The sequence below is a fragment of the Myotis lucifugus genome, unplaced genomic scaffold (assembly GCF_000147115.1).
Source record: "Myotis lucifugus unplaced genomic scaffold, Myoluc2.0 scaffold_176, whole genome shotgun sequence".
Taxonomy (NCBI): domain Eukaryota; kingdom Metazoa; phylum Chordata; class Mammalia; order Chiroptera; family Vespertilionidae; genus Myotis; species Myotis lucifugus.
The window spans coordinates 2,717,914-2,743,292 of NW_005871224.1; the positions used below are offsets into that span (position 1 = coordinate 2,717,914).

General features: G+C 49.0%; 1 protein-coding gene across 7 annotated transcripts in view; it reads left to right on the plus strand.

The window, feature by feature from the left end:
* The window catches only part of SNX29 (sorting nexin 29), a 391,693-nt gene that overhangs the window by 265,587 nt on the left and 100,727 nt on the right, over nucleotides 1-25,379 (plus strand). For all 7 annotated transcript variants that reach the window (XM_023760220.1, XM_023760222.1, XM_014462290.2 and 4 more), the window contains one exon: nucleotides 12,505-12,621. In XM_023760220.1, coding sequence (XP_023615988.1) covers nucleotides 12,505-12,621 — 117 coding nt within the window. The remainder of the gene's footprint in view (nucleotides 1-12,504; nucleotides 12,622-25,379) is intronic.

Genomic DNA, 25,379 nt, shown 5'->3' on the forward strand with positions numbered 1-25,379 from the left:
TAAGCCTCTATTCCTACCATAAAATGGGAATAATGCCTTAAGGAGATATGAATATTTTAGTGCAAGAATGTTGATGAAGGGCCTAGGACAGTGTCTGGCACACAGAAAAGCATCTAACCTATGGTTACTATTATCATTGGAGCCCAACGAGAGAGCGGTCTTATATTTGGGACCCTCACAGATGTGAAATACATTAGAAAGTGCTATTTGGGCCCATGTAGTAGACAGACTATAAACTTTGGGATGGAGAGATCTGGGTTCAAATTGTGGTTTCATAACCTGTTAGCTGTATAACCTTGAAAAAATAATTTAATTTGTCTGAGTCTAGTTTCTTTTTCAGTGAAAGGGGGAAGGAACATGATATGGTGTTGTAAGGCAGCCTTACACATAGACGCCAAAGACGTCTATGCCATTCTGCATACTTTCATGTCCACTGTTGGAGTGTCAGGGAGATACAGAGTTGCAAAGCTCAAGGATTGTGTTAGCTAGGATAGGCTTGGTTCTGCTGCAGTAACAAACAACCGTTCGTCTCAGTTCATTTCCCATTATGCTATGTGTCTAACATGGGCTGCCCTGGGCCAAGGATGGGATGTTCTGCTCCATGTAGTCACTCAGGAATCTGGGCTAACGGAGGCTCCCCCATTTTGCAGCCACATCATCTGGAGAACATAGCTTTCTCTGTGAGTGTGGCGAGGGAGGGACAGCTGCAGGGCCCCTCAGCAGCAACCCTGTGCTGAGACTCAGAAGTGACACATGTAACTTCTGCCTGGAGCCCTCTGGCCAGAATATTCAAAAGCCTGTGCCCAGTGTGCATAGGGGGTGGGGAGACGTCGGGGGCAGATGGAATGCTTGTCAAGCATTAGTGTCTCTGTTGCGAGGCCCCATTTGTTGTCTCAGTGTAATTTCCAGGTTAGGGCCAGAGCAACTGTGGGCTCCTGACTTCACAGCCAGCCAGGTCACTCCCAGGCCAGAAGGGAAAGAAAGGTAGGCCTAATCCCCCCAGCTTGATGGATGCGGCTGAAAATGTGAACTCCCTTTGACCTCCACCAGATGCTGGGAGGTGGGTGTGGTCTTATTGGGCAACTGAGTGCTCATGTAATAGAAAGTAGGGGACAATCACATTTGATAAGCCACTCTTTGGGGGCCAGTTGAGGGGGTGTGGAGCGCTGTGATATTGTTGCATTTATCTTCACTAAATAAGTCACAGGGCCTTTAATGGCCCAGAGAAAAGTTGTATTTCTTGGGGTCCTCTGGGACAGGAAGAAAGGTGACTGCTGTTTGCCGAGTGCCTGCCGAGAGCCAGGCTGCACTCTTTGTTGCTTAAATGTATATGATTTCAGTTACATCCCACAGCACCCCTTTGAGAGAGGAGGTTATGATCTCCATTTTTCTTGTGAAACTGAGGCTTAGAAATGTTCAGAGCTGTAGAGAAATAACAGCTTTTCCTATTCATGGGACATCACCAGCCAAGTGTGGTCCCAGGTTCAAATCCAGTCTGTCTGCCTTTAACATCCATGTTCTTTTTAACTTATTTTATTTTTTTACCGTTTCACCTTGTCTTTCCATTGTGAAGCGCATGGAGGCTTAAAGCAATTGAAGAGATGCACGTTTTTGTTTGTTAGTAGAAGCTGTAAGAATCCGAATCATAATTGCAGTATTGTTTTTTGAACCCTAGTTATGTATCAACTCATTTAATTCTCAGAGCAACCCTATGATATATGTGATTCTGCTGCCACCATCTTTAGATGCAGAAACTGAGGCCTGGAGAGATTGAATGACTTGCCCAAGGTTACCCGGCAACTTAAAGGCAGATCGGGATCCACTTCTGGCCTTCTGGCTCCAAGTGCATCCTCCACGCCACGCCCCACACTGCCCCTCATGCATCCTCCACGCCACGCCCCACACTGCCCCTCATGCATCCTCCACGCCACGCCCCACACTGCCCCTCATGCATCCTCCACGCCACGCCCCACACTGCCCCTCATGCATCCTCCACATCACGCCCCACACTGCCCCTCATGCATCCTCCACATCACGCCCCACACTGCCCCCCCTTTCATCCTCCACACCACACCCCACACTGCCCCCTCGTGCCTCCTCCACACCACACCCCACACTGTCCCTCGTGCATCCTCCACACCACGCCCCACACTGCCCCTCGTACGTCCTCCATACCACGCCCCACACTGCCCCACACTGCCCCTCGTGCATCCTCCACACCATGCCTCACACTGCCCCTCATACATCCTCCACACCACACCCCACCCCACACCACCGCTCCCACCACGCCCCACGCCCCACACCACCGCTCCCACCACGCCCCACGCCCCACACCACCGCTCCCACCACGCCCCACGCCCCACACCACTGCTCGCACCACGCCCCACACCACTACTCACACTGAGCACTGCCTTCCTTCTGAGCAGGTGTTTGTGTCCACACCCCTCCTCGGATGAGTCAGGACCATGTGCGTCTGGGGAGCAAGGCGGTGCTTACTGAAGAGGTCTCTTTAAGCGATGCTTTTTGGTATGAGAAACGGACTCTGTGGCAGAAAAACATTTTTTGATGCTCATAAAATTTAATGTTTTTCACTACTGTCTTTCTTTTGAAATGTGGGCATAATTTATTGAGCTGTGTTTAAAATATTCAGGAGGTCTCTATGTATTCTTTCTGAGGAAATGTGATTAAAAATGCACACTTGGCCTCCCCCGATTTCTGGAAGACATTAGAATATGACAGAGGGCCACATAACTTCAGAATTTACATCTTTATATGAGATTCTGTGCTCTCCAGCACGCGACACAATAAATATAAAAGCAACACTTCAGGGTGAAATATTTTCTGGAGAAGATGGAATTGGGGCATGAGTGTGATATTATAACACTTCTTTGTGCAGCAGCCAGTTCTCAGGAGTAAGCAGCAGCTGCCCCAGGGTGAGCCCCACTGTGTGCCAGCCAGGGGCTCCGCGGTCAGCAGTGGTCCCACTGTGTGCCAGCCGGGGGCTCCGCGCTCAGCACTGGTCCCACTGTGTGCCAGCCGGGGGCTCCGCGCTCAGCACTGGTCCCACTGTGTGCCAGCCGGGGGCTCCGCGCTCAGCACTGGTCCCACTGTGTGCCAGCCGGGGGCTCCGCGCTCAGCACTGGTCCCCATGTGGTTTTCCCCCCAGCCTGCCTGCTCCATATGACGGATTCCCACTTTGTAGATGAGGAGACAGAGCAGCGGAGTGTGGGTTTGGAAGCGGTGGGCCTGGGTTTGAACTTGCTCTCCTGTCTCCTGCTGGCTCACCTCCTCCCACCTGCAAGTCAGCTCCCAGTCACTCCTGGAGCCCTCCCCTGGCCCCGGGTTCCCCTGGCCTCTGTGCTCCTGTGCCACTGGCACCCTGCATGGGAACTGTCAGCATCTGATCCTCAGAGACAGGGCGCTTCCTCAGCGTCACCACGGATGCCCAGCCCAGGGCAGTGCCTGGCCCGTGGGTGAATGAAGAAGTGTGCGGAGGTGCAAGTGCCATAGATAGGAGGGGCTGTGTAAAGTAATGGCCCCCGGAGCCAAGAGAGGACACGTGGTAGGCGTGAACATGGCTCAGGGTTCAGATCCCAAGCCCTCTGTTTATCAGTCTTGAACAGGACTAAACCCGTGCAAGGACCCAGTCCCTCTTCTGCTAATGGGGTCGATAGCTGGAACATGGAAACCACCAGGGTAGGGATTCTTCTCTCTTTAGTTTGCTAGTACGTCCACAGTGCTTAAACAGGGCCCAGGAGATGGCAGTTGCTCAGTAGGAATTTGTTGAATGAATGGATCTGGGAATGTACAGATACTGAAGATGGATTTCTAAGGGAAAGAATATGCTGTGGACAGGCCTTAGAAGGTTGCTTGGGCATGAGCTAATGCAGGGACAATGCGTAGACCTGGGGCCCGCACAGAGTATGTGCTCAGTAAATGTTCTTAATGATGATGGCCCCCCTTCCTCCCTCCTCCCGCCTGTCCTTTCTCCCCCTCCTCCTCAGCTGCCTGCCCAGCGGCTGGAGAAGGCTCTGTGCTGGGGAGGCAGAAGGCCAACGTGGGATCCTGGAGGTCGATAGTCATTTCTGTGAACAAGCCTGTCACCGCAGTGCTTCAGAAAGGAGAGGCCAGCAGAGCCTTTTAAAGTAATTCTTGACCCATTTTCACAAGCCCAGCCAGGCACAGTGCTTTGTCCTTGTAATGGAGTATAATTACAGCCATTGTGTGATGCCAGGTAAACCACCTTGTCTGCTGTGTTAACCGAAGAGAATCTTTGCCCTCGTACCCTCCATCCCCCACCCCCATTGATCCATCAGAAGTAATTAGCCCCAGAAGTGTCCGGGTCTGTCACTGGCTTTGGCAGCCTACCACGTGAGACAAGTGGAGTCGGTGAGATCTGTGCTCGAGCCAGGGCGGTGAGCTGCCGGGACAGCGTTGTCGGCCGGGTGCACAGAGCTCCTGCGGGCGCTCTCGGTAACCAAAAGAGTGTGTATCTGCTGTCACCTGCTGTAATCATCTCTGTGTGACTGTGGGCTAGTGTCCTAGCCACTTTGGCTTATTTCCTCCCCTGTAAAATGGGACAACAGTAGCGCCCAGCAGTGTGTAAGGCCGCGGGTGTGGGTTGTATACCACACGGGTGTGTGGCTCTGGGGGCCAAGCTCCACTCACTGAGCCAGGGCCCATGGGCCTGTGGCCACCAGACAGGGCACCTTTCTCTTCCTTGTGCGGAAGAGCCTTTATTTGTGGCCCTGAAAGTACTTGACATAGAGTAAGTGCGCAGAAAATGGTAACTGCTGTTACTACTATTGAGGAATCATTTATGGAGAAGATGGATGAATGGACCAAAGCGGTTGGGGAGTGACACAAACTGAGATTAGAGTTAAGCTTTGGAGGGTGAAGAGGATTTTAAGAGGTGTGACTGGGAGGGAGGTGCAGGTGCAGGTGAGGACATAATCGTTGACCAGTGTCAATATTTCCCTTGAATATTTCCTCGCTGCCCTTCCCACTCGCCCCTCCTGCCTTTGCTTGTATGCCATGCCAAGGAGATTAGTGGGAAGCCATTGAAAGTTATTCTTAGACTCTGGATTAAGGAGACATTTTAATGTACCACACGCAGTGTACCCATTACACAGTCCCACCCAAGGCCAGTCCTACTTCATGCTTGACCCTCTGTTACCCCACCTCCGTTATGGAAGCAGATTACAGATATCTCATTTTACTTGTCAAAATAGTGGAAAGTTTTAAGCAGAGAAGGGACATGATTTGGTTTGGGTTTTAAGGGGGCTGTTTGAGCATCAGCCTGGGGTTGGGTGGAGGACAGAGGGGCAGCAGATGCAGGTGCGGGCTGTGGGAGTAGGGGTGCTTCGGAACCAAGACTGTGTGGCAGGGATGGGAAGAGGGAGCTGATCTGAGAAAGGTGAAGGCCGTGGATTCTAGATGTTTTCGTGGTGCCCTTTCATGGCGTGGCAGTGGCTAGCAGTTACGGAGTGCCTGATGCATGCAGGCTAAGCTAAGCACTCCTGTGTATGAACTCACCTAAACCTCCCGAAAGCCCTGTGCAATTCACTCTCATAGTCCTCATTTCATGGATAAGAAACGGAGGCCCAGAGAGGTAAAAGCAGCTTGTCCAGTCACAGCCAGGAAGGGGAAGTGGGGCTTGGCCCCAGCTCTTCCGACCCTGAGTCTGCGCCTTAGACACTGTGCTGGGCGGTCTCTGGCGATGCCCAGCAGGACGGTGCAGGCTGAGGGGCTTAGAGAGCCTCACAGCGTACAGTACCTCCTGTGCTCGGCATGATGCTCCTTCAGCAGGCCTGTGGCTCCCGCCTGGCTTGGCTTTTGTCTCCTCTCATTGCTCATTTGTCTCAAACAACCTCCAGGAAGGTGTGGGCTGCGGTTTTATTGACATTTCCGCATACTCTGCCTTTGCTCCTTCAGGGCCATTGGTGGGAAGGCAGGAAGGAGAGGTGTTGTCTGGGCTGGGAGCCGCTGCTGCCTGCATGGTGCGCGGCCTCTCCACCCTCGCCTCACGGATTCTCTGACAGGTCGCCTGTCAGGAGGAACGAGGACCAGCCCGTGTCTGAGCTGTAACAGTTCCCCAACATCTGTTTCTCAGAGGTGCCCCATTATTAATTGAGCTGTTGTTAGCTCAGGGTGTTTCTTTCTTCCCATGAAAGCGTAATCCAGCCCTGTGTTTTTAAGTGGCTCTTCTCTCAAGCTCAGCGTTCTGAGCACAGAGGGGCTTGTTACACAGGCGATTAAGGGTGTCTCTTTTGCATGGGAACTTACCACTGGGGTTTCCGTACAAGCACCCACTCAGCTCAGCAGCTCTGTAATGAGCCCGCACAGCACCGTCTCGGTGGCACTTCAGGATGGGTCTGCCTCCCAGGCTTCTCATGAGTGTCACTCGGCGGCTCTACCAGGTGATGCTGAGGAGGATCAGTCCTGAGATACCAGGGCTCCTGCCTCAGCAGAATGAGCCTGAGCATCCACCAAGGTCAGTCACATGTACAGCTTAATCAAAGCAAAAGGCAGACTGACTGCAGGAGCAAAGAAACTGGAGGGGCCCCAACGCCGTGAGGTACAGGGCTGCAAGCTCCCGAGGCAGACTGACCCCTACTGCAGGCTACTGACTTGGGACAATCGCTTTACCTTTCGGAGCCTTGCTTTCATCATCTGTAAAATGGGCATACAGCTCTACCTCCAGGTTGCTGTGTGTGCTGATGTTTAAAGCACCTCGAATGTTGCCCAACCCCAGGAGTTGTGATTATTTAGGGATCATTGTCTGTGGCAAGCACTGGGTAGCTACCCAAACTCTATTACTTCTTTGTTCCTCATGGCAAACCTGTGCAATAGAGGACAATATCCTCATGTGTCTCATGATATAAAGACATAGGCTTTGGAGCCATGGAAACTAGAGTTTGAATTTCAGCTGCCACTTGTGAGCTGTGTAAATTGGAGCAGTTTGTTACCTCACCTCCCTCCTCTGGGAAATGGGCATGATCAGGCAACTATTGGAAGGGCTCAGCAAGCCAGGGCCAAAAAGAGTGATGGCAACTGTAATTTTCAGGACTTCTCTGACCTGTGTCCCTAGCTAGGTCTGGACCTGCACTATTTCAGTGATCATTTTTAATTTCCTTAGTCTTCAAGCCTAAGTGACATTCTACAAGGACACAATGTATGTGCATCTAAAAGAACAGCAGATGTTGAGAGCATTGGTTCTATCTTATTTTTCAATTCTCTTAAATTTTATCCAAAATGGTCATATTCTGGCTTTTTTCATCATTGTTTGTCATAACTTCTAATAATTAATGCAAAACATTATTACAAAAATAGCATATGTATTGTGTATAGTTGCATCTCAAACTATCTGGTGAAGAACTAACTTTTAAAAAATTACAATTCATTACAGACTAATACTTTTATAAAATACTTTTAAAAATCTAGAAAAATTATGTACTTCCTGGATTTCACAGCATCATGAAATTGCTTTCAGTGTTTCGAAATGCTTCAGGTCACGGTCAGTGCTTGTCCCAGACTGGAGCCAACAGCATGCATCCCAGCCCAGTTGCCGCCCCCTGTGGGCAGCTCTGAGCTCTGACTTCTGGGCTGTGGAAGAGGAAGGCTGCACGTGGCTCAGCCATCAATGCTGCTGGCGGGCAGGCCTGCGCAGTGCCCTCTGGCTGGTGGCTTATTCAGCTCAGTGAGAACTGACCAATAGAAGAGCTTTTGTAACATCCCTGTTTTACAAATGAAGAACTGAAAAACTGGCTTCTGAAACTGGGAATGGCCCCATGCAGTGTGTGAAGTCCTCCTCTTGGTCTTCACCAGTGGGTCCTGAAGCTGATGCAGCATCACATCACTGGGCCTCTGAGTCAGAGTTTCTGGGAGTGGGGCCGGGAACCCGCATTTCTCAGAAGCCCTCCAAGCGGCTGATGATCAGCTTGCTCAGGGCACCCTGGGCCACACTGCTCTACTTTCCTCCTGAACCCCTGAAGGGCTGCCTTTCTACCGCACCCTGAGATGGAGTTCGAAGAGCACAGACAGGACCATCCCCGTCCTGCCACTTCCTGACTCTGAGCCTCTGGCCTCATCCTTAGGAAGGCAGGCCCACCTTGCAGGAGGGTCCCAAGGGTCACATGAGCTGCCGGATGTGATGCCTGGAAAAGGCCTGGCACGTGATTGGTGCTCCACTGTGTGTGAAGGCACATGGGCACTAGTGAGGTCTCATCTTCACCGAGGCAGATGCAGTGTCGTCATCCCAGGAGGAGGTTCCAGGTCCCTCCCACAGCCGGGTAAATGGGCCTAAACCAGCTGTGCGTCTGTCAAAGGGGGTTGATTTTGAGGCATCTAAGTGAACATTCTGGGAGAGTTGGGTACATGACCAGGAAGAGCTTGGGTTGCTCTTAAAATTGGGGAGTGGGAGTGTCTTGATCTAATTAATCTGGAAGTGTCTAAATAGGGAGCCGAAGGAGGGCCATGCATGGTTTGCTGGGATGTGATTAGATAGACCATTCTGCATGAAAGGAAATGCCAGAGGCATTCTTTTTAAAATTTATAATCCTTTCATGATTTGGCAGGTAATTATGATAATTCGGGGATTTTCACAGACTTAAAAGCTTTTTCACAGCCACGTGATTTTTGGAGATAGTCTTCCCTGATGCTCCAGCTGGAATGATTGCTCAGTCGCTGAAGCTCCAAAGGCCTCATCTTCCTAAGCCCAACTCAGATGCCACCGTCTTGGTGATGCTTTCCCTCCATCCCTTATGCCAGGGACACTAAATGGGTGTTGTGGTGTGAGCCAGCACTTGGGGCTACCTGGGCGTCTTCCTGAGGAACGAGTGCTGCGGTCGACTAGTGATGTCTGCCTGGGCCAGACCTCCGGCAAGGAGAGCTTAGCCTGATCTATTTCATCCCTCCCCAGTGGCTGGGCATTCGGGTAGGTTCCAGCACTTGGAACTAAACTCCTGCTCTGAGCACATGTATAAAATACAGGGGCAGGATAACTGCCCAGCAGGGACTGGCCAGGTCACAGATGAGGGATTTTAAAAGTTCGATAGATGTTGCCAAACATCCCTGTGACTTAAACTTCTTAAATTTTTCTTACCATCTTCTCACCAACCTAAAGCATGAAACCCAAGTGGTGAGTGGTAAGCATTTACACCGTATTACTTATGGGGTGTGCACTTTCCAAGCACAACTCCGGAGCACGCCTTCTGCCAGCCAGGTGGGCTCCTTGGGCCGTTCGGAGAATCAGGGCTCCATGCTTAGCCCTTTGGCCCACACTGGTCGGTATTTGAAGCTGCGTCAGTGGAGATTAGTGTACCTCCTCTTGGCATTTGCTTTTGATTTGTCACTGCCATTAGTGTTGCCAAATGGCACCTCCTCCTAACTGCTTTCAGATTAATTTTTAAGGGAATAAAAGTGCTGAGAGTAGAAGAAATATGGCAGACTCTCAGAATGGCCCTGAGCAGATGTTCCTGTTCCTTAGGAAGACGCCCAGGTAGCCCCCATGGTCAGTGATGCGGAGCACAGCGAGTGCCCGCAGTGAGTGAGGGTGCAGAGCAGCCGGGGAGGCTGCCTGGCATGTGCCAAGGCCGACTGGAGAAGTGGCTGCGCAAGGTTTCCTCGGGGGTGGCCTTCCCGACCCCCGTCTTCCTTCCAAGTCTCCCTCTCTCCCTGAGCTCTACCTAATTTGACTTTCAGGATGTGAATCCTTGACTTTCTTCCCCAGCACCACGAGCAACATCTGGCATATGGCTCCCAATGTCGTGTTGGTGGCATTTTCACTTTGGGGACAGTGAGTCTCCACAGCTGCCCCAGCTCCTTGGTGCAGCACATATGGCCCTGTCCCTCTGGCTCCGGGAGCCCTGCTGTCCTCCTCCATTTCCCTTTCTGAGATCACCCAGCGTGCAAACCAGCTCTCATTCACGGGCATTCGCCAGGCCCAGACATGGCGCTGGGCCTGCTAGTAGCTCATTTCCTCCACACAGTGGCCCAGGGAGTCGGGGTGGTTTCATAGGTGAATAGCACAGGCTCGGGGGTGAGTGACTGGTACCAGGCACATGGTGCTGTGACCAAGCACAGGCTTGTCTTGCACCAGAGTCTGAGTCCTTAACCACCTCTCTCAACTGCCCCCCGTCAGCCTCTGAGCCTGGGCACCCGACCTTTCCTCCGCTGGGTGTGCCTTTCTCCTCTGTCTCCTGGGTGACCTGCCGCTCAGCATGGTTATGGACGATAGGAGACTGAGTGAACAGTCAGTGAGACACAGAGGGAGGGGGCAGAGGGCAGGTCAGAGAGGCTGGTGCTGGATCTCCGATCTCGCAGGCCTCTTATGGCCTTAGGACAGCTTCCCACTGTCCTAAGGCCATAAGAGGCCTGCGAGATCTGGCACCAGCAGGTGACAGTGTCCGACCTTGTTTGGGAAGATCGCTCTGCCTGCTTGGCAGAGAATGAATTGGAGGGCACCTATTGCCTCTGTTCCCTGCGATTCTCTGTAGCTGTTGAAAATGAGGAATGAGGTCAGATGACACCTGTAAGTGCCCTCAGAACCTGTAGAAATTCCAGCCGGCAGTGGTGGTGTAGCCTGCCTTTATTTTTGTGACAATAGGAGCTATTTGTGATCTCAGATTCCTCTTCCAAGGCTCACTCTGAGTTTCGAATTCATTTCTAGTTATTCTAGAATTTGGAAAGCGTTATCTGAGGACAATTAAGTTCAGTACAGTTTTGTAAGATGAAAGCTGTTTACATCAATGGCTCTATGTAGGGATATATGATATGAAAATTCAGAATTTCAGAGCTGAGCTTAATAACAGCGAGCACTGCAGGCAATGGCTGCGGGAAATGATTTCATCCAGTGTGTCCGCAGTGCCATCGGATTCCATCCCATTCCCTAGCAGAATGAAAGCCCTCCCCAATGTGGTCAACTCACATTCCTGCTGCAAACGAGAAGCAGGGTTTTGACAGCTCACCATAAACACCACTGGAGGCTGGGATGTTTTGATGTTTTATGCATTTATGGGAAATTGTTTTAACACGCTGGCTCCCACTGAAGAGTAAAATAAAAACAAAGCAAAAGCCTGCTTTGCATTGGAAGTGAGAGTGGCGTTTATTTAAAGCTTGAATTTGTGGGGGGATAGTAGCAGGTATTCAGCATTAATATCTCCAGTCGCGTGTTTCCTGCTAACGGGGAGGTAACTGGATGCTCAGCCGGAGGAAGCTCACAGAGGGTTATGTGGTTACCACGTGGAGAACCACACAGGCATTGTTAGTGATACTGTATTTATTTGTGAAAAGCCCAAACAGATCATGTTCAGCTGCTTTTATACAGAAGGAAGAAGGCAGCTGGAGAATATTCACTTTAGGTCTGTACAGTGAAGAAGTCTGTGTGCAGGCTCGGCGGCTTGTTCTCCCTTGCTCATCGCACAGTCTTACAGTGTCTTTTGTGCCACATGCGCTGTGCATTTCACAGGGATTTGAGAGTGGGCGCCTGAGGGGCAGAGAGGGTGCCCTTCCTAGACTGGGGCTCCCACAGCAAGTGTGGCGGCCTCAGGATTACAGCCAGAGCCTCACACTTTTCACACTGGTTTCACCTTGGCTCCCTTCAGTTCCATGTGAAGAGTTTTACTTCTTTCTAAGAGTCTAAGGGGTAATTCTGGCTGATAAATGAAAGAGTGCACCTTATTAGCAAACTAAAAAGCAAGGAGGATTAGAAAGAATGCACCTTGAGGAATGTTAATATTCCGACGTATGTCCTTTTTTGCCTTTTAGCCTATATATAACAACCTGTCCAAAAAAAGGAGGGCTCCCTTTATCCCTCCTGAGGCATTAAGACTCGGGTTAACGATCTTTTTTTTTTTTTAAATACATTTTTATTGATTTCAGAGAGGAAGGGAGAGGGAGAGATAGAAACATCAATGGTGAGAGAGAATCATTGATCAGCTGCCTCTTGCACGCCCCTTACTGGGGATTGAGCCCACAGACTGGCATGTGCCGTGACCGGGAATGGAACCGTGACCTCCTGTTTCATAGGTCGACACTCTACCACTGAGTCATGCCAGTCGGGCAGCAATCCTTTTTTAAAAAAGCTTCTTCTAATATTTCTTCTTATGTCTGACATTATATTTTTTTATGGTTTTCAGAACCCAGGCCCCAGTGAACAGAAATGGTCAGTCATTCTAATTGTGCCACTAGTGGGACATAACTCAGATTAGAAAGAAAACTTTGGCTAGAAAAGTGTTCATTAATAATAAAAGCCTAAGGTACAAAAGTGACCTGATACAGCTGTGTTCTGACCATAAATTGTGGACTGTCGATTCCATAGTGTTAAAATCAACCAAGTAAATAAATGTGTTCTGCACGGTTGGATTGTGTAGCCCGTAGGTGACCAGTGTTACCTCTCCAGCCCAACGACCCCTGAGGCCTTGCTGACAGGTGTGGGCCCAGAGGAGGCGGGAGAGTCCTGGGGAGGCTCTGCCCTCAGAGTCTCACTGGTCTCTTGTGTTCCAGGTGGCGGAGATGCACGGAGAGCTGATCGAGTTCAACGAGCGCCTACACCGGGCCCTGGTGGCCAAGGAAGCCCTGGTGTCCCAGATGAGGCAGGAGCTCATCGACCTCCGGGGGCCGGTGAGTGACTCAGGATGCCTCGGCTGCGCCACTCTGCCCTGTCTCTGTCTGTCCACCCAGCCCTTCCTGCCCACAGCCCCGCTGCTTAGTCTGTTCATTGTTAGCAACGTGAAGGGAAAGAGACTAAACAGTGAGCACTCATGTGCCCAACATCCAGCTTTTCTGTACGTTAACCTTTAACCACACTTGCTTTCCTTTTTTTTAGGTAGGATAAAATAAATAAAATAAATGCTATAAATTCTATTGAAGCCCCTCTGCAGCATTTCATGCCCCTGCCCTCATTGTCAATGATCTGAGGCTGGCATATAGCCTTTCCCTCCATATTTTTATACTTTCCTACGTAGATAAATTCCCATGAGAAATAACTAGTCCTGGTTTTGTGTAACTTTTACCTACATGGTATTACTTGTACATATCTCTTTGCCCCTTGTTTTGTTTGTTTTTAATTCAGTACTATGGTCTGAGGACCATATACTGGTAGACGTAATATAGAGATTTTAAACTGTGCCACTCTGGATAGTTAGGGCTGTATAATTTTTTGAAGGGGGTGAGGGGAGGGGTGTCCTGTGTATTGTGGGATGTTTAGCTGCATCCTTGATCCCTACCCACTAGAGGCCAGTAGCACCCCACCCCATCATGGCAACCAAAGATGTCTCCAGACATGGCCACATGTCCTCTGGGGGGCAAAGTCACCCTTGTTGAGAGCTCCTGATTGGGTTCATTCACTTTCTTGACTCTTTAGTTCTCTGCTGAATGAAATACTACATTGTTTTTAATCCAGTCTCGTGTCCGCTGACATTGAGATTGTTGCCAGTACTTAGCTATTACGCACCATGCTGCGGAGAGCATTTTGTCCTTTCAAACACATTTATAATAGTTTTTCATCTAGAAACTTTTTGTTATGTCAAATGTTAAATGCCCAGAGGTAGGAGGTTGGTATAACACATTTTACGTATCCATTGTACGTACCCATTAATAATAAGTTGAATTATTATTAATCCTGGCCAATCTTTTTGAAGCTACCCTTCCCTTTTCTGTAGTATTTTGAATCAAATACTGGATAGTTCATCTATAGACATCTCTCTCTGTCTCTCTCTCTCTCCCCCTCTCTCCTCTCTCCACACACACACACACACACACACACACACGAAAATATAATTATGATATCACTGTCATTTCTCCATTACCAGTAATTCCTTTATTCCCTCAAATATCAGCCCTGTCCAGTGGCTAAGTGGTTAGAGCACACCTTGCCCTCAGGCCCACTCTGCTCATCTCCCCTGTCAGATAGCTGGGGCGAAAGGAAGGAGGAAATTTCAAGTTCCATTACAGATCTGGAGCCTATCTTCCTTTTAATTGTGAGAGGCATTTGTCCTGGGAATCTCAGCCTCTCCTCCCTTCGTTTCCACTTGGCTTGGCCCATGCAGACCCTGGATTAGACTCCTTCCCAGACCTACAGTGTTTGAGCACCTCAGGGGCAGAACTGTGTCTCTTTATTTGGAAACCTCAGTTTCCTCTTCAATCAATGGGGAGTCAGTCACGTGGCAGCAGCCTCTTTGGGCAGCTTGTTGAGATGCTGCCAATAAAACAACTCCATGGTGGGATGCGGTCAGAGCCCCAACCTGCTTTCATCTCTAAACCCCAGCGCCTAGCACTGTGCGGGTGCTCACTAAATGTTTGTTAAGTGAGAACTTTATTTTATAGAGCAGAAAATGACCGCATGGACCAAATAATAATCTTTCTTAAAGATAGGGACATTGTTTCTTCTCATAGACTTTTAAGCTAAAGAACTTATTTTAAGAAGGAGTTTGGGATTTAGGGTTAAATTTTTTCCTTTTCTTTCTCTGAAAATATTTTTAGAACTCATTATTCCGAGTCTCCCCCCCCCCCCCCCCCCAATAAAAGATGTGAATGAGTGCTGGAGGTTTTTTTGTTTTTACCTTTTAACAAGATTTGATTACAGCCCTGAAAATTCTCTGGGACAAGAGCTCCTATTTTGCACAATAAATGGAGACAGGGTAATAGAACCTGTAAGACATAGAGGTCAATTAAGGTTACAGCACCGGGAAAGTGGAAGACGAAACAATTCACTAAACGAAGGTTGTTCTCACGGGGGAAGCAAACTTGGTCTCACTTTGTATAATTGCAGCGGATTCCTTTTTTCTTTGGTGGGTCTCTGTTCCAACTACCTTCGAGTGGCTCACTCCACTTAAGCGAAGAGATGGTCCAATGTGGTCTGACCTGAGGTTTCTGTAATCGCTGCCCTGACTCAGCATCAACCCGTCGGTTTGTTCCTCCTGTCACTGCTCTCCCCTCTCCCCTCCCATGCTTGTGTGGGGAGGGAACCACCTTTGCTAGCCATTTACCATGTGCTTGGGGTTGGATGCATTTTTATCCTCTCCCCCTCAGAACAACCCTCTGTTATTTATTAGATCGATTTTTCAGCTGAGCAAACTGAGGTGCAGGTTGATTTCAAGGCATGACTTACCTACCCCAAGGCCTGCAGCTTCCTGGTAGCACTAGAATGCTTTAACACCATGGTGCTTACCCTTCTCTCTCTCTCTCTCTCTCTCTCTCTCTCTCTCTCTCTCTCTATTTCAAGGAAAACTTAGTGTCTATTTTGCTCTAGACACGACACTCTGGGTGGTTTTAAAGATTCCGATCCCTGATGGAACAAGATTGAACATGTTGGATTGAAGGGTGTTGAATAGGTTTCTCTGCTGTAGGACTTCCCCCCAGAGTGCCTCATGGCTCTCAGAAGGGGTAGATATAGCACATACATTGTATGTGTCATTTCCCACAATTATTTCCCCAAGGAGCATCTTTCCTAAGATGCTTTCCAAGGTGTGCATGTGGGAAAGGTAGGGCCACGTTGCGTATCATGTCAGTTCCCCATGCACCGGCTGGCAAGGAGGTCGCGGAAGCCTGCTTTGTCTCATGAGCCTGCCTGGGTATGGGATCTGCATGGCGTGGAGGAGAGGAGGTGACTTTGTGTGACTGTGGGGTGCAGTGAGCCTGCCCTCCGTCCGCTAGAGGTGACAGGCTACATTCAGTCCGGGTCCAACTGGCCTCCTTCTCACGCCCCAGCTGGCCTGGGTCTCAGTCATGTTTGCAGCACTGGACCCCGGGCACTTGGGGCCTCTTGCACGTTGCCTCTCAAAGGCCAGGTGGTTCTGGGTTTCTCCCATGTGCTCTCTTCTCCTTCTTGCTCTGTTTCTCTCTGTGTTTTATCTGCCTTTTAGTTTCTTCTGTTGCCTCTGTGTGCTCCTCTCTCTTTATTCCTCTCTCGCTACCTACCTCTCTCTCTGCTTCTCTCTGCTTTCCTTTCTTGGCCTGCCTCCGTCTGACTTTATCTCCGCTCTGCCTCTCCCTTCCTGTGTGCCTGTTGGCCGCAGCCTGTCTCTGTTTCTCCCTCATGCCTGAATCTTTCTCTACGCCTGCCTGTTCCCTTCCCATTGTCTCGAGTGCCATAAGCTTACATCACGCTGACAGGATGATAGCTGCTGCTCATTGCAGTGTCTTGGAGAAACCACAGGTCCTTTCATTTCTTCATTGCCCAAGACTTTTTGTGTGTAGCGCGCGGTCCTGTGATGGGGCTTTCAGTGGAATCCACTCCCACAACAAACGCCTTTGCAGACCTTTGTGGTGCTCCAGCGTCTGTCACTCTGTGTAACCATACTGTGTTGAATTTTCTGTCTTTCACCTGTGGACTGAGGACAGCTTCCCCGAGACAGGGACTGTGTTCACGCCCTCCACTCAGGCTGACACAGGGTCACATGCAGGTATGATGTATGAGCCTGACTACGCACCTGTAGTGTCTATGGTGACACTGTTGGCCACACATTTGCTGACCCAGAAAGGTGCCTTCCTGGCTCCTGCTGGATAAGAGACTTGCCGTCAGCTGCTTGGCGTTTCCATGGGTCTCCTTCCTGCCACGGTTGAAATGACTGAGCTGGTGGGGGAGAAAGACAAGTAATTAAAAATTCAGGAGGGAGATAGGTGAAAAAACTCATCCCAATTTTGTGATAAGGTTCGCTTTGGGAAAAAATGCTTCCTGGGACTTTCTTGGTATCTTTAAAACCTTCAGAGGGAGCGGGCTCATCTGAAGGCTGATGCTGTTTAAGTCAGGATAATAAGAGATTTAATAAGAGATGTATTGTTCAGCTGGTGGCACTTGTGGACTATCTGGCGATCAAGCACCAAACTGGCTGTGGTCCCACCGCAGCTCAGCGCCACGTTCCAGATCCCAGGCGGCTTTGTAACCCGGCCCCGGACACTGTGTTCCGATTGCCTGCTGTCTTGGAGGAGATTATTTTCAAAAGTGCCCTTAAAGAGAGGTTACTAAAAATATGTCTCACATAGAGGCTGAGCTCAGAAATACTCATTTTTGACACAAATCACCTGGAAAGATGCTTGCAGAACGCATTTGGGCCCACCCAGGGTTTTCTGTCCGAGGGCAAATACCCCACGTGACCACATGCCCCTGGACGCTAAAGCAGATACTTTCTGTACCTCGGAGGGCTCCCGGGTCACAGATCTTTCCTCCCACATGTGCTTGTGATGCACTCTCGTCCCATTTACACCTGGCTTGCTCATCACCGTGGGTAGCTGGGCCCCACTGAGGAGCTCAGGGGGCTACAGTGTAGGGTTTGGGTGGGCAGAGCCTGGCTCCCCAAGGCTTATGGTTGTGGGACTTTAAAGTAACATTTCCATTAAGATGAGAACTGTGTGTCTGTTGGCAAGTGCAGTGTGTGCTAGCTGCTCACAGCTGGTCCCTTACGTTACTACAAATTGGAAGCACTGGCAAGGAACAGAGTTATCAGGGTTTATACACTCCGTGCTCCATGCTGACCAGCTGTGGGGCGAGGGAGGAATTTCCACACCTGCTTAGTCTGCCTGCCAGTCACTTGTGTTTCTTGTGTCACATACAAAGTGTGGGGTACACGGTGGGGATGTGGCAGACATGGACAATGTGGACTCTACCCTTGAACAGGTTCAAGACCAGAATATGTTTGGTGTGACTTGCGTTTCTTCGCTTTGACTGCATGTGACTAGGCTTGGAGACTGAGGTCTGAAAAAGATAATCCTGAGACCTTCCTGTCACAGATTCTGAAGAAGCAGAAGCCAGGACTAGGAGGCCACCCCTGGAGCCCCTTTAGAGGAGAGATGACAGGCAGCAGCAACCAGGATGCTCTGGGGCTCACAGCCCTGTGCTCCCCTTTTACTTACCACCAAGTCCTTCCTGAGATGCACTTGCACTTCCTTCTTTTGTTTTCATCTGACCAGGTGCTTAGATTCGGATGAATCTATATCCTGAGCTCATGGCACACGCTCATTATTGGTGTGAGCAGGACCTGCTCTTACTCATTTGATAAGTTAGCTTTGATCTCTCTTTGCCTTCATGGAAAATGCCCCCAGGCTTCCCCCACCTCCCCTCAGGTAGTGACCTCAAGGTCCCCCAGGTAGCAACCTGAAGACCTGGGTTGCTTGGCTCCTGACCACTGTATATTTGATTGGCATGTAGGTTTCTCAGTAGAAAGTTATTAGCATGGAAAAGTGGATCCTGTCTAGGCTGGTCTGGGACTGAACCTCTGTCCGTCCCTGTGGTCAGACTGCAGCACTGTCCTTGACTTATGTCCTTTTTGTCGTCCTCAGAATGTAAGCTCTCCCAGCCCTTCATTCTGTCTCCACTCTGTCTTTGTAAGTCTTATGACCATGACTATCCATCTAAATCCTAATTTATTCTATTTCTGCTAAATTAACGCACAGTATTTCTAGGGATCCATAATAATCACATGATTATACTTGTAAAAACCCTCTAACCTAACTAAATATATATATATACTTATTATTTATTATTAATAATAATTTCTCCATGACAATAGAGTTCCATTCTGGTTAGTCTTACCTTCCCCACCAATTGCATGTGACTTTCTACATTATTTTTAGATTTCTTCTTCTTTTTTTAATAATCTTTTTTAAAAATGCTCATCTCTACTTCCTTCTCTTCTGGCCCGTCATTAACTTAGGGCTGAGATGGGAAGTGAGTGATTTTAGTTGAGTGACATTTGCACATCAAAAGGATCATACAGTTTGTTCTGAAAGCTGTCCCCACTTCCTTGATGTGGATTTATATATCTTCAGTAAAAAAAAATTTTTTTTAAAAATGCTGTTTTTGCTGTATGTTTCATGGCGGTTGTGTCCCTGGCCAGCTGGTTTGTGGCATCCAGAGCCTGTTATGTATACATTATGTTGCTGTCTCTTCCAGGAGACCAGCTGGTCACATGGTTGGATTGAAACAGGTGCATCTTGGTAAAGGGATACCTGCCTAAGGGACAAAAAGCCAAACAATTGCCTCCCCTCTTGTGTTCTTTTAGAAATGCCCTCTTCTGGAGGGATGGGCACCCTCTTGGAATTGCCTATGAGGTTCCCAGGCCTTCTTGCCCTGGGGTCTGCAAAGCTGCTGCTCTGGTTTTGAGGACAATGATTTTGTTGACCAGGGTTTGAATGGTATTCTCCCAGCCACTAAAAGTCTAAGGGCCTTGTCCACACCCAAGTGGGTGGTTGCAGTTTGCTCTGTGGCCGATGTGACCAGCCAGGCATCTGAGGTCTGACTTGGCCAGGGCTTTTGCTAAAGTCAGAAAAGCCTCAGGTCCCCTTAGATTTTTATTTCTTTTCTGGAAAAGTGGCTTTTTTTTGGCTGTCCAGGAGTATCATCACCTTTGCCAGCATGAGCGAGTGTGTGTGTGTGTGTGTGTGTGTGTGTGTGTGCGCGCGCCTCCAATGGGAGTAGTCTCCCACCCTGTTACAGCGGGGCTCACAGCCAGCGGGTGCTCCCAGTGCCTCGATGCCATGCAGAAATGTTTTGGCTGCGATTTAAAAAGAATCTGGCAGATGCTGAAGCAGGACCTGTCTCGCACCTTCTTCCTCACCTCTTGCTATTGCCCCTTTGGCCACGGAGTCCTATCCCTTACCATTTGCTCTTCCTTCTACCTTCACTGTCTTGTTTCTCTACCTTTTGTCTTTCAGAAGACGTGCTTTAAGTTTTTTTCTAAATTACATAAATAATCTATTTTAAAAAGAAATAATGTGCAACTGAATAGAGTACAAAACATGTGTCCCTCTCCCCGAGATCCTTATAAAGAAGACTTTGGTATATGTCCTAGATATTTGTTATGCATTTACATACAGAGAGGCATGTATCTCTTACATACATGGCACCATTTATTCTGTTCACGTTGTTGAGATTGGCTTTCTCCATGTGTTGGCTTCTACTCCCCACTCTTCCCTGTCCTGCAAGGTCTAGCTCATTCTTTAAGAAAGTCCTTAGGGCTCTGTCAATACTGAGTTGTTTTTATTTTGAACTTCCTCTAAATTCCCTTAATCTCTCTTTCCCTCTGGACTACCCATTTTACCTACTTTCTAAATGTTGCCCTTAGGTACTAATTAATTTGCTCTGTTGAACTATCCCCAGTTAATTTTCTCCATCCCCAAGAAGTTTGTTGTCCCGTGGGGGACACAGACATGTTAACACATATTTGCCATGGGGTCTGATGTGGGTTTGGCTTTTGAAACATATTTGTTGAATGAATGAATGAACGAACACAGAAATAATAGAGTTATGTCAGTTATCGGGTGGAATGGTGACACCATGGTGTCTTAATGAACTGCTGGGATTGGTCATGGAAGGCTTCCCAGAGGAGATGTGGGGCTTAGGTCTTCAAGGACGGGCCTGTTAGGTATCGGAAGGATGTTACAAATCAGCATGGTTTGTTCATGGATATTATTAGCCACTAGTTTCATGGGTGTATCTTTTGGCTTCTCCCTCAGATAATGAAGTGTGAGTGGCATTTACGCTCCCACCTGCAACAGTAGGTAACATTAATTGAATGCCTAGTATATGTAGTAGCAAGCCCATGAGGTAGGTACTCCTGTCGCCATGTAGAGACGAGGAACATAAGGCACAGTAAGATAATGTCCCCAAGTCCTCCTGCCTAGTAAGTGCTGGAGCTGGTAAGTCTCTGACCTTTTCAGAGTCTCCTGCCCTCATCTTTCAATGGAACTGGTGATGCTCACCAGAGTGAGTTGAGTGAAGTTTGAATTAAACGAGAAAATGCCTCTAAACCATCTGAAGTAGGGTCAGATACCGCCTTACCTTGCCCCTGAATAAAATAGTGCCTGCCTTATTTTTCTTCATAGCACTTATCACTACTTGGCATAGAGTTCTTTACTCATTGTCTCCATCTTGGTCCACTTTTATACTTGGCTGTGTCCTCCGGGTCTGGTAGAGAGTTTTAAATTTTTGTGGAATGAATGAATATTAGTTCCTACTTTTCACCATAACATTCAGACTATGGATATCCAGAAAATACTTGGTGAATCTGACTGAAACAAAATATTCTATGTCAATTCCACATACGACAAGGGACCATGAATTTATTTGTCACAAGATGATCAACTTTGCTGTTTTCATTTTTTATTTGCTGTCATGTGCAAGGAGCGATCATATGTCTCCCACCCTGACTTTCCTGATGTCTCCATTTAAATGCTTTCCAATTTTGGTATGAAATTACCTATCAGTCACAGAGAGGCTGTGGCTGTCGGAACAAGCCAGAGCTTATTTGGAGGAGCTGTTGGTGGAAGAGCAAGGGCTGCCTAGAGAAGACTTGCCCCCCTGCCCCAGCCCCTGTGAAATATCACTTCTGCCCTGGACAGTAGTCTGAATGTTACCCACACCCTAAGACCCAATGCTTTGGCACCTCATTTATTTATTCACTGGATGCAGAATTAGCATCCTCTTTAGTCAGGTGCTGACCTGCACACTGGCAGTCAGAGAACAGGCCTCGGACTGTCCCCTGGGCCCTCACAGTCTGCAGTGTGGGGGAGGGGACACCCACCTGAGCCCCAGCTTGAGCCGTAACCTACGAGTACCTCCTGTCAGCATCTCTGCATTCTGAGAGATCACACCAGGTGGGTTTCCCAGGGAGATGGTCCTGCCCGTGTCAGATCTGTGTTTCCGAAGTTTTTAGGCCTGTAGCCTTGGTTGGGAGGGAGCAGGATGGTTTCAGGTAGTTTGAGAGTCAGGTGTGAATACGTGGACTCTGGTAGCGAGGAGGGATGCTCCCCCTTCACTTTTCGTTCAGCAGTGCTGGTGCAGGCTCAGGCAGCTCAGATGCCCTAACGAAGCGAGTGTGGGCTCAGGGTCAGGGTGCTGGTGAGCCGTGGTGTCTAGAGGCCTGCATGCCCGGGCTCAGCCCCGGGTCGGCTGAAGGGGAATCTCTGAAGTGGGTCCCCCGGCATCCCAGTTGCCTCAGGTGATCTGACTCAGCCGGGTTGAGAGCCACTGTCACTTAGAATTCAATCAGGTCTTATTTCCATTGGATTCCGTTTGCTTTCTATGCATAGCAAGTGAAATTCCTTTGTAAGGACCTTTTATAACTAAAAAAGGTGAGTCTGAAGACCGAGAGCTCTGCTCCAGGAAGATTTTCTCACTGTCTGCTAGCAAAGCTATAACCTTTCAGTCTTGCACTGTGGCTCCTAAGGTCAGTCAGCTGCCTGAACTGTTCAGTGAAACGTATTTACCCTCCACCCACCCACCTGGCATTTCCAAGAGCTGACAGCATAGTGGATGGTGGGAGGGAGGGACGGGGGTGATCTGTACCTCTAGTCCAGTGGTTCTCAATCTTCCTAATGCCGAAACCCTTTAATACAGTTCCTCATGTTGTGGTGACTCCCAATTTCATTGTTACAAATTGAACATAATTAAAGCATAGTGATTAATCACAAAAACAATATGTAATTATATGTGTGTTTTCCGATGGTCTTAGGCAACCCCTGTGAAAGGGTTGTTTGACCCCTAAAGGGGTCTCGACCCACAGGTTGAGAACCGCTGCTCTAGTCATTGTGTTCCTCCTGGAGGAGCATTCCTTGGACCACCCCCTGCCCCAGCCTTTTGACCATCCCTACCGAGGAATAACATGCCGACCCTCCCTTACTCGTCCCTTCGGAAGACACCAAGCACCTCCTCTGTGTCAGTCACTGGGATGCAGTGCACCGGCTGCCGTGTTTCATCCTTTCATCTAATCTGTAATAAGCGTGGCAGGGAGGTAGTATTTCCCACTTCATAACTGAGGAAAGTGAGCTCAGCCAAGCAGAGTGCAAGCCCAGACCCGTAACTGGAAAGCCGTGCTCTTTTGAGATGGTGTCATAGCCCTGTATGGACTTGGCCCCACACTGCCTGATTCCACGCCTGACTGAACTTGAGCAAGTTACATCAACTCTCTGAATCTGTTTCCCCATCTGTAAAATGAAGATGATGAACCCATTAGGATGATGATGTACCTAAAATGTCTAACATGGCCTGGCACCAAGTAAGAGGCCAAAAAATGTAGCAAAACAACACATACTTACTCTCTAACAGTCTGGAGGCTAGAACTCTGAAATCAAGGGGTTGGGAGGGCCATGCTCCATCTGGAGGCTCCAGGAGGATCCTTCCTTACCCCTTCTAGCTTCTGGTGGCACCTGGCATTCCTTGGCTTGTGGCCACATCATTCCAATTTCTGTCTCTGTCTTCATATGCCTTTTCTCTCTGTGTGTCTCTCTTCTCTGGACACTTATCTTTGGATTTAGGGCCCATCTGGATAGTTCAGGATGATCTCATCTCGAGATCCTTAAGTACATCTGCAAAAATTGTTTTTTCAAATAAGTCACATTTATAGGTTTTGGAACTTGAGATATGGACATAGCCATTTGGCAGCCACCTTTTAATCGACTATAGCTGCTATTAAAAACATGTTTGAAAGGCACAAGTCATACATGAATACATTCTCAATGCCAACATGCAGATGCTAAAATCCCTTTGGTCATCACCCTCAATTCTATTCCCGACCCCAGAGATAACCATCCTGAAGTTTTGGGTGCTTACCTTTCCAGATGTATCTGTTCAGATAGAAAGATAAATGTCATCATGGATTATTATCCTGTTGCATTCCGAGGTGAGTTAGGGCACAGCCTGGGCCCAGTGAGCCTGCAGTCCTGGAGGGAGTAGGAAGTAAGCCGATGCCTCCATGCACATGGGCAGTGCTGTGATAGACACCACACACAGTGCAGTGGCAGCGTTCAGCTCCCTCTGTGAGGGGATGTGAGGGTCAAAAGGCTTTACCAAGTGGGGGCGCCTTGGGAACCGTGAGAGGTGCATGTGTGGGGAACGGTGTAAGGAAGGAACCTGGAGTGGGCTTAGCCACGCCAGCGGCAGGAAGCAAACCTTGATGTGTCATACTTGGGAACTGGATCTGTAGTTACCGCCCCTGATAGGGAAATACGGGGAGGGACTGGGTTCAGGGACTGGCAGTGCAAAAGTGAATGAGCCACAGTCTCTGCCCTGGAGGGTTTTCCCAGTGACGCATATGTCCTTGGAAGCTCACGAGGGGTGTTCTGTTTGCAAGAAGACAGCATTTGAGGTGATGGACATGGTGATACCTTTGTTGTCCTTGCAGTCTGAAGTCTCCCGCAGATCAGCCCAGATAACCCAGCCACTGTTGTCTGTAATAACAGGCTCCTCAGACCCGCTGCCTAAACATCTTTGATACCTTAATGCTCTTACACACGGCTCCCTGCCGACTTCTAAGTGACAGTTCCAGGTGCGTGTGCAATGTTTTGAAGGAAACCCTACATTTACTCTATAGTTACACCACAGTACTAGTGAGAGCGGGTTTGGATTCTAGAGTTTGCACAGCTCTGCTTTTCTTTGGCATCTTTTGGTTGCTCTGTGCCTCAGTTTCTCTGGTTATTCTATGGGACGTAAGGGTGAAATGAGAGTGAATGAGGCAGCTTAGTGTTTTCTAAACTTTCCCCCCCTTTAAATAAATCATGCTTGTGTAACCCTTTCTTTAAGAGGAGCTCTTCTTTGGAAACTCAGTATGGGTAAAGGGTCAAAGTAGAGCCAGAACTTGTTGAAGCAGGGCATTGGGGGGGGGGGACAGGGCACTAAGCCCATGGGTAGGTACTATTGTCCCTGGGGGTCTGTCAGGAGCAGGGAGAAACCCCCTCCCCCCATGTGGCGAGAGGCAGTAGAAGTCTGTGAGGTTGTTACTTCATCCTCAGGCCTTGGTTTCCTCACCTGTGGCAGAGCAGGTGTGGATTAGTTAAATGCTCCCAACTCATCGTTCTAGGCCCAAGTCTTTCGCTAGAGATTGGCTGAAAATTCATAACTTAAGAATAACTTTATATTAGCAACTTGAGCCTGGTGAAACTGTAGACAGTTGTTAATTAGTACTTTTCTTACAAGTAAGCTTTTAAAAATCTGTTGATGAAAGGTGATGGGCAGAGAGGTTGGCATATTATCTCGTGTGCATAGTCTAGATGGTGTGTGTGTGTGTGTGTGTGTGTGTAGCAACCTCCTGGCTTGTCCCCCTTGCCTGGCTCCCGGTGGCTTACTGAAATGTGAGCTGGCCCGTCTCTCCCTGTGGAATTCCCTTCAGTGGCTCCCCTCGATTTGAGCAGAGGAGAGGGACAGGCTCTTTTCCCCATGCTCCAGCCTCAGCCCAGCCACCTTCCCTCCCAGCCGCGTTCCCTTATCCCCTGGCAGCCCCCTGTTATCCCAGCTCCTCTCTGCAGACTTTCCCACTGTGACATGAAATAATTGCGTGGATCGGGCACTTAAAGTCATCTCTCCTGGGGGATTGAATGGTTCGTGAGCCCGGCTTTGTCTTCATTCTCTGAGGCCCCCCCCGTCGCTCGGTGCGAGCCTGTGAGTAAGC